The sequence below is a fragment of the Mercurialis annua genome, linkage group LG8 (genome assembly GCF_937616625.2).
Source record: "Mercurialis annua linkage group LG8, ddMerAnnu1.2, whole genome shotgun sequence".
Taxonomy (NCBI): Eukaryota; Viridiplantae; Streptophyta; class Magnoliopsida; order Malpighiales; family Euphorbiaceae; genus Mercurialis; species Mercurialis annua.
This window is the reverse complement of record NC_065577.1, coordinates 33,575,743-33,585,307: the sequence shown is the minus strand read 5'-3', so window position 1 is coordinate 33,585,307 and position 9,565 is coordinate 33,575,743. Positions and strand designations below refer to the sequence as shown.

The following is a 9,565-nucleotide window of genomic DNA, read 5'->3' as shown; positions in this document are numbered from 1 at the left end:
GGGGAACGGAAAATGCACTGGGTTTCCTGGAAGCGGATGTGCAGAGCTAAGGAGAGCGGGGGGTTAGGATTCCGTGACCTTCAGCAGTTTAATCTGGCTTTATTAGCTAAACAGGGGTGGCGCTTCCTCACCCAACCGGATTCTCTCCTTGCTAAGGTTTTCGAAGGCAAATACTTCCCCTTTTGTGACTTTTTGGATGCGAAACCCCACTCAAACAACTTTTGAATGCGAAACCCCACTCAAACAACTTTTTTCGGTTATCTCGGAGAAGATGACCAGAAAATTTTCCGGCGGTGGTTGGCGTGGCGGTGGTTAGGTTGGTTATTGTGGTTAACCAAATGGTTATTGGGTTGATTTTTTTTTCTTTTTCTAAATTAAATTAGGGGTATCTTGGGTGTTTGAAATTTTTAAAGTATTTCGCTGACGTGGCAGCTGACGTGGCGCCGTCAATTTTTTTTTTGAATGACAGTTGACTGAAAAAGACAGCGCCAGGAGTATTTTTGTCATATTTGGGAATTAGGGGGTTTAGGTGGCGCCGCCACAAAGATCAGGGGGTTTACTGATTGCTTTTTTAATCAGAGAATTTGTCGTAAGAGACCTCTAAAATCAGGGGGCATGGGTGATTATTAGCCAAAATTATAAAAACTTTCCGCTTAAATAACCTATGGCTCTGTCCATATTCATATCAAATTAAAATGAGAATTAGTGTTGTGTTGAACAGTAATTTTATATGAAAAATGTCATTTAAAGTTCTTTTTGGTGCAAACACTACTACATAAATCATTTTTTATGACTATTGTAAATCATTATTGAATATACTAATTTTTTTACCTTACATCTATTATGACAATTTTTAAATTTTTTATATTTACGGCTATTGTAATAAATTTTTATTAGCGCGATGCAATAGTTATTATAATGTGAAGAGGACATTATAAGAAAATAACTTTGGATTGTTTTTTTAAATTATTATATATATTTGAGAATCAAAAGCAATTCCTCGAAAACTAGCAAGCCGCTAGAAGCTGAATCATGAGATATAAAGCAAACTGGATTTTAGATAATTAAAAAGGAATTTTGATATTTGTGGTATGAACACAAAAGTAAATAAATGAAAAGCAAATAATGAGATTCAAATATGTATTTTTATAAAATTGCAAATTGCAAGGTATAAGTGCTTTTCTTGAGTATAGAGGGGATGTTTACAACTCTTTTTATTTTGGACAATTTGGATCACTTTACAATCTTCTAAAAATGAAAAAAATACAATATTTAAAAAGGATCTTTTTCTTTTCCTATCGATTCATCCATGTTCTAGCTTGATGGCTTAACTTAGAAGTTAAAAATCTTTTTTAGATTCAAAAATTTAAATTTTCATTTTGAGTTTTACAGAAAAAACACTAATCGATCTAATAAATAGTTTGGAGAAATATACCTCATCCATTTTGACAAACTAAAAGACTTTATAAACGTCTGTTGTGCTCAAACATGACCCTAAATTTTGTTATTAGCATAAATAATTGTTTTATACATATTTCTCTTTAATAATCTAAATTAGTTTTATACTATCAAATTACCATTATAACAAAGCAAAAAGATATTGAACAAAGGATCACTTTGCTCCCTGAAATTGGCAAAGTATAAAAAAACGTCCAAATTAGTAAAACAAGGTCACTTTTATCCTGAACTTGTCAATTTTGATACAAAACCCCCCTCCCCAATCTCTGTTTTATGCGTGTAACTCAAACATGGTTTTGACAAAACCACCAATCAAAAAGATGATTTTTCATAACTAATTGAGGGGGTAATCTGATCCATGTTTCCTGATTAAAATTTCCAAATTAAAAGAAAACCTAATTTGCTATCTTTCTTCAAATTTAATTCGTCAGACTCAGGAACCCTAAATTCCTTTCTTCAAGATGTCGAGTGGGTCGAATTCCCAGGGTTCTTCAGCTAGATCTGGGAGACAATATCGCCCTCGACAGAGGCGTGCTAGCAGACCTGATTACAACTATCAGGGAAGAGCTCGTTACTGTAGATGTGAGTTTTCTGTGAAAGCTTCAGTTTGGGTTTCATGGACAAGAGAAAATCCTGGAAGAAGATTTTATGGCTGTAAAAAGGGTGCGTTAGGATGTTGTTTATTTGAGTGGTTTGATGAAGAACCGTTTAGCAGTTGATCCAAGGATGTAATTAATGAATTGTTAGATGAGCTTGATGAAATGGGAATGAGTGAAGGGAATTTCAGCTACATTGAAGATCAGAGAGATCAGAGGTATACTGCTGAATTGGTTAAATTGGCTAGAGAAGAAGGGATGAAATACAAGAAAAGATTCTGGTGTGTTGCTGCTGGATTTGGTTTAGTGATCTGTGTGTTGATGCTTGTAAACATTTTTTTGTAATTGCAGCTGTTATATGAATATGATGAAAATTGGCTTGTAACTTGTATCGATCTGAATGAATTATTTTTGCTTTTGGTCTGAATTTCCTTTGATCTGAAAATTTGAGTGTCTGTGTGTATATGAACATGAACATGAATATGCAAGGATAACCCCCCCCCCCCTCCCCGAACTTAGTTAATTAGGATCAAAAAACACCCTAAACTTTGCTTAAAATTATCAAATACATCCTTCTAAGTCATTTGAAATTCTGTGGTTTTGAACCATAAAAACAGAAGATAATAACTTAAAATAACCTATTTGTAATGTATCTAAACACCACATTGTCACGAACACTTGAATTTAACAAACACTTGAATTTGATAGAATGGCACAAAACATTTGAATTTAACAAAATAACCAACTGAGGTTATAAAATATGTCCTTCATTCACACCATATTGTCATATAATGGCAGAATGTGCATACAAACTTTACAAAAAACACATCAAAACAGTTTTGAGACACACTAAATTATAATATAAAATAAAAGCATAATAGTTCATAGCTTCCAATTTGGTTTAGGAGCTGACTGCTTGAAAGGGGTATTCACTCTCTTCTTTGGTTTTTGCTTCTGTGCTGGTTGTTGAGGTCCCATGTTGGGCATCCTTTGCATTCGAGGCACTTGTGATCTACTTTGTACCCCTGAGTGGCCATCTTGTGACAGTTGAGATCCCATGAAAGTGGACTGCTGCAAATTGGAGAAAGGATTTGCTGCACTGACTGAGTTTGAATCAGTTTGGGAAAGTGACTGGCCAAATACTGTCCTTGAAAAAGCCTATGGACCCGTATTACAGAATGTAGGAGGAGTAGGCCTTGAGAAGGCTGGGTTAGGAGCTGACTCAGCAGCTTCCAACTGGTTAGCTGACAAACTTTCATTTCCATTCCACTGAGGTCCAGTAGCTCAAAATCTCCCATAGAATGGTCTCCCCTCATTCTGGACTGTGCTTGGTTTGTGGTGTATTTTTCTTTGTGCCTCACCTGGTACTGGATTATGTGAGTTTTCCATCCTCTTCCTAAGCTCACCAGGCTGCATGCAAAGAACACCATTTTTAAAAAATGGAGCAACATACTGAAATACAACAACTATTTGCATCTTTTAAAAACCTTACATTAAATGAGACTTGTCCAGTACTTGTATCGCGTCACAGTCCTGCTCCGACAGAATTAGTGGGGTGTTTTTTTTGCTTTCCCTTTCTCATTTGCCACAGGTGGTGCTTGCTGCTCATGGTTTGGTGTAGGAGTTCAAATCTGAATGCCAGTAGCAGACTGCACTTGTTCCTGGGAATGAAACAAATTTGGATCAAAAACACCCCTGAACTATTTACTTAGGAATCAAAACCTCCCCTAAACTAGTTACTTAAGTATCAAAAACCCCCTTAAACATAGTTTTATAAGCAAAAACAATTAACATGAACATAAGAAGTTGTACTAACCATGTTTACCGAAGTTTGTTCATCTTCATCCTCATTTTCAACAAGGACTTTACCCTTTCCCTTATCCATTGCAGGAACTGGAATGCCATTTTTCTTCTTACTACACCCTCTAGCATTGTGCCATTTGCTATGGCAGTAGCTGCAAGACATAGCATACCCTGCCTTTGGCATTTTGCCTGAGGGTTTGGGTTCCTCTTTGTCCTTTCTTCTAGCTCTTTTGGGTCTGCCAGCTGACTTGTATGCCACAGGTGGAATGAGAGGCTCTTTTCCAGTTCTGGGCCACATTGCCTTACCTTTTACTGGCTGCATCACATATGCATAACTAGCCAAGTATTTTTCCTTAGAATACCAGGGGTCTATCCCCACCAACAAATCACCATATGGTATAAGGCACATATGGCATGTGGACATGGGATTCCAATCAAATCCCATGCCCTACAAGTACAATTCCTATTTCTCATATGGACAGTATGCATATTCTCATTTTCTGACACTTCATAAGCATCATTCCCATTAAACTCTACATGACAGCCACATGCCCTATTCATGTTCTTTTCTAGCAACATCACACTACTAGGACTAACTCCAGTGAACCATTTCACGCACTCCATTCTTATCCTGTGAATCCTACTCACTGCATCTTTTTTAATCCACTCCAAAAGAGATAATATATGCATTTTCCTAGCATCTAACAAATCCCCATTGAATGACTCACACATATTGTTATCCACAACATCACACTTAGAATGGAATGCAAAATATGCCTTGCACCATGTGTGTGGTGGATATGTAAGGAGGTGTTCTACAGAGCCATTACCTAAAGCATCCATTTTCTCAAGCTGGTCATGGAAGTATTCTGCAAAGCTGCTCTTGGCACAGACCTAAAACTATTTCTAAAGTCACCTCCTCTCCATCTTTTCTGCCACCTCATGAATATGTGTTGTGCACACCATCTGTGTTCTGCCTCAGGTAAAGTGTCCTTGATAGCTGGAAGCAGGCCCTGTAACAAAATGTAAAGAAGGATCAAAAACACCCCTACACTTTGCAAAGAAGGATCAAAACCACCCCTGAACTTTGAAAGAAGGATCATAAACACCCTTAAACTTTACCAAAACATATCAAAAGATCCCTTAAATATACAAGACAGTACTAAAAAGCATAAAAACAAGACTCTAACCTTTTGCATATCAGTTATCAGTGTTAAATTGCTTCCATCTCTAATATCAAGATCAGTGACCAGGTTTTTCAAAAACCACACCCAAGTAGCTTTGCTTTCTGATTTCACCACTGCCCAAGCAATAAGGAATCTTTGATTGTTGCCATCCCTTCCAATTGCAGTAAGCAACTCCCCTTTGCAAACTGTCTTCAAAAAACAGCCATCAAGCCCAATCACAGGCCTGCACCCAGCCTTCCACCCTTTCTTCAAAGCATCAAAGCATATGTAGATATCTCTAAACTGGTTTGTGTTACCATCAGTCAAGAGGTCAACTGTAGTTCCTGGGTTGGTTGCCAGTAGTTCTTCTCTGGAATCACACAACAAACCATACTCCTCCAGATAATCGCCTTCTAACTCTTCAAGCAGAATTATCTTAACCCTCTTGCATTTGATGTCAGTCATATCAATCTTCAACTCCCTCATTGCCCTAGCTTTTAACTCTTTGGACTTTAGGTGGCTAAAACTGGTAATCCTGTCTCTGAAGTAGTCCACTAAGAAATTTTTAGTGGCTTGTCTAATCTTGAACTCTCTGAAGCATTTATGCCGAGGAACGTATGTCTTCACCACAATGTCTCCAGTGGCCCCAACCTTACTAGCCAGAATGTGCCATTCACACCCCTCCTTCTTGCAGTGCACCCTAAACCTGGTTGGTTCATTCTTCACCATCTTAACCTCCACACCCCTATTCACAGCATACTTCCTAATAGCTTCCCTAAACTCAGGTGCATTTTGAACACCATGCCCACAATAAATGCAGGGTTAGGGTTGCTAGGATCATACACCACTGGCTCTGAACTCTCCACATCAAGTGTCTCCTACACATCCTCACCCACAGGGACTGTTTCACCTCCTATATCACCCACCAATGCAGCTCTTTGGGCTCTTTCCATCCTTTCTTTTTTGGCCTTGTAGTTTTCCCTAAGCTTGTTTCTTGCTTGAATTAGTTCTTCATCCCCCCACATCTAAGAAATAATCCATCTCATTTGTATAGTCAAAAACCTCCTCACCACTGCTCACTTGTTCCTCATCATCCACATTATCAATGATTTCTCTTCTTTCACATAGATGTGCCTACTTTGAAACCTTCCTCTTCCCCTTGCCAGTAATTGCAGTCTTGCTCCTAGCTGCAGCCTTCTGCTTTTTCTTTCTCTTATTATTTTTTGGGGCTTCTGAAGGTCTCCATATACCCTCATTTGGTGCTACACTGCCTGTTGCAGGTCTCTGCAATCCTTCTTCACTCACCATCTCATTTGTAAAGTTCTCAAGCCACTCCATATCAAACATGTGGACAGCTTCCCCAACCATGTTATCTTCCCAAGCATGCCAATCCTCAACTAAACCTTAAACTTGCTCCTCAGGTACTGGGTCATTTAACCCCTCCTCATCTACTGGCTATTTTAATCCCCCCCTAATCTACTGGATCATTTAACCCCCCCCCCCCCAGCTGCAGGTTCATTTAGCCCCTCCTCAGCTAGTTCATTTAACCCCTCATCAGCTGGCTCATTTAACCCCTCCATATGTGGATCATTTTCCCCCTCTACAACAGGATCATTTAACCCCTCCTTAACTGGATCATTTCCCCCCTCCAAAACAAGATCAGTTCCCCCCTCCATATCCAATCCCTCATCCCCTTGATCTGAACTGCCCTCATCCTTTCTCCATTATAACAGCAACACCTTAGATTCAGTCTCACATAGAAACTTTAATTGATCTACACCATGATCTAGAAACACAGCCAACCCTGTCCTATCAAAATCTTAACAACTCTATCAAAATTTTCATCCAAAAGTGCTCTAACATCCTCATGCATTACACCCTCAGTTGGTAGTCAAAACATTTTAGGGATATGCCCATACCCTAAACTCCTCATTATGCCATACAACACACCATAAGTTATATCTTGAGCATCTTTAAAAGTCTGCCAATAATACTTTCCACCACTATATCTTAATTCAGGATCACATATAAATACCCCTCCATGCTTAATTTTTAGAAAAAGCTTTATATTGCAATCAAACATTTCCATCATGCTGCCATCAAAGAAATCATACCGCAAATTAAAATCTTTATATTTTTCCATGCATACTAAAACATTAAACCAAACAAAACTAACATACACCCTTCACTGAACAACACACAGACAGCAACAACCCAACATTCAACCTTTTCTTTAAGTGGAAAACACACAGCATTTCAAAAACAGACACAGAATCAAAAAGAATCAATTAACCTAAACATCATACAAACAACAACATACAAACAGCAAATATGAAGACCACAAACATGCCAAAATCCAATAATCAAACTGCATATCAGATAACATATTCAACCCCAAAAATAGACAATAGATCAAACAAACCCCTTACAACAAAAATCATGGAAAAAAAAGGAAACTACCCATTAATAACAATGCAAGAGGGTATTCAAGGGAACAAACCACGTACCTACGAAATTTATTCGAAACCATTTTTGCCTGTTGGACCAGAATTGAGTGTGCTCAAAACAACCCAATGCCTCCACGATAATGACGATATCAAGACAGGATCAAGTAAATGACACTTAAAAAGGGTTGAAGTCAGAAGATTAAGGCTTCAATTTCAAGGAATTGGAAACCCAAATTTTTTCCCACAACAGTTGAACGTTGAAGAAGACGAAGAAGAAGCAAAGTCAGGAGAAAAGAAAGAAAAAAAATAACGGGAAAAAAAGTAATTGTGTCTTAATTTTGGCGGTTGGAAGATTAATTAGATTTAATCTTGCATGCTTTCAGCCACGTGGCAGCACCAGGGAGCCCATAAATAATTCACTCTCTTTTATCAGCGAGTGAATCACAAACGAGCGAGGAGGGGGTTTTTTGACGCAGTTTGGACAATTTCAGGGTAAAAGTGATCCTGTTTTGCTAATTTGGACGTTTTTGATACTTTGTGCCAACTTCAGGGGACAAAGTGATCCTTTGTTCAAAAGATATTATTAGAAGTATCCATAACATCTTTTAAATTAAAGAAAATTAAATTATCTTTTATTGCTAGAATAATATCGTATATGATGACATGATTGTGATATCTAATAACTCTACCATAATCATTCCATTCTCGTTTTTGTGTTTTTATTTTCTTTAACATAAAAACCAGGGTAATTGATCCTGAAAATCACTGAACTCTCGAGTTTTTTTTATTTCAATCACTAGACTATTTTTCTTTTCATTTTGATCATTGAACTTTTATTTTTTTTTCATTTTGGTATTTTCCGGCCAAAAATGCTTAGGTGGCAGCCGAAATTAATTTTTTTAACCTGAAAACTTGCCATATATGCATTATTTGATATAAAAATTCATTTCCAAAGTAAAATTGTGTATATGTGATATATTTTTAAAGTAAAACTTGTAAAATCTGGTTGTCACATGTCAAATTTCGGCTGCCACCTAAGCATTTTTGGCCTGAAATACCAAAATGAAAAAAAATAAAAGTTCAGTGATCAAAATGAAAAAAAAATAGTTTATTGACTAAAATGAAAAAACTCGAAAGTTCAATGATGGTCAGAATTAATTACCCTGAAAACCATCATGATTAATGTACAAAACATTTATACTTCGTGAAATCCATCATAAGATGACGACATTGATCGTTGCATTTAATTTGAAAATTAAAACTTAGCATATGCTCGGCTGCCAAAAGGGTATCAATACGGTTTTTTTAGTTCTTATACCGCGAACAAAGGGTGCTAGCAATATTAAAGATTTTCGGCCTATAAGTCTTATTAATAGGGGTGCTCAAGCTTTTTCCGAAGATTCTTGCGAATTGCCTTGCGCGGATTCTTCCTCAGATTATTTCAGAAAATCAGTTTGAATTTATTAAGGGCTCAATATTCATGATTGCCACTCGATTACAACTAGCCATAATTTTATGATTATGCTTGATTTTGAAAAAGCCTTTAATGGTGTTTCTTGGTCTTTTATTTTGAGTGTTATGCGGGATATGAATTTTGATAATACATGGGTGAACTGGATTTCGTCTCTTTTGAGTTCCTCTCATCTCTCGGTCATTTTTAATGGTAGTCCTTTGTATAACTTTGTAATTGTTGGTCCAAATGGCTTCAGGGGGGGATTGAGAACTAAAACTTTTCGTGCTAAATTTTAAAATAGCTTGTAAAAATATTATGAAACTAATTTGAATATTTTCGAAGCTAAACTAGAAACAAACATTCAATGCATAAAATAAAGAACACATAAAATTATAATGGTTCAACAACTGCTTACATCCACTCCCCAAGGTATTACCACTTGGGAGTTCCACTAACCATTTTCTATTTACGAGATAGAATCAGCTGCCATGAAATACACAGTTAAAAACCACTCGTTCTAGTCTGATATCCCAACCTCTGATTTTTCTAAGTTCAAGAAACTCACAGCCAGTAACTTTATCACCCAGGTATTTATAAAACTTTTAACAACAAACGTTCTTTAACAACTCCTCTAATACAAAT

At 37.0% G+C, this 9,565-nt stretch overlaps 1 protein-coding gene across 1 annotated transcript; it reads right to left on the bottom strand.

The window, feature by feature from the left end:
• Positions 1-3,679: 3,679 nt before the first annotated feature.
• LOC126661938 (uncharacterized) lies at positions 3,680-6,391 on the bottom strand. Its single transcript, XM_050355820.1, has 7 exons — positions 6,170-6,391; positions 5,906-6,048; positions 5,048-5,798; positions 4,774-4,870; positions 4,395-4,687; positions 3,871-4,305; positions 3,680-3,715 (listed from the first exon to the last, which is right to left on the bottom strand). Exons 1-7 carry the CDS (start codon positions 6,389-6,391, stop codon positions 3,680-3,682), a joined length of 1,977 nt encoding a protein of 658 aa, XP_050211777.1.
• Positions 6,392-9,565: the final 3,174 nt, after the last annotated feature.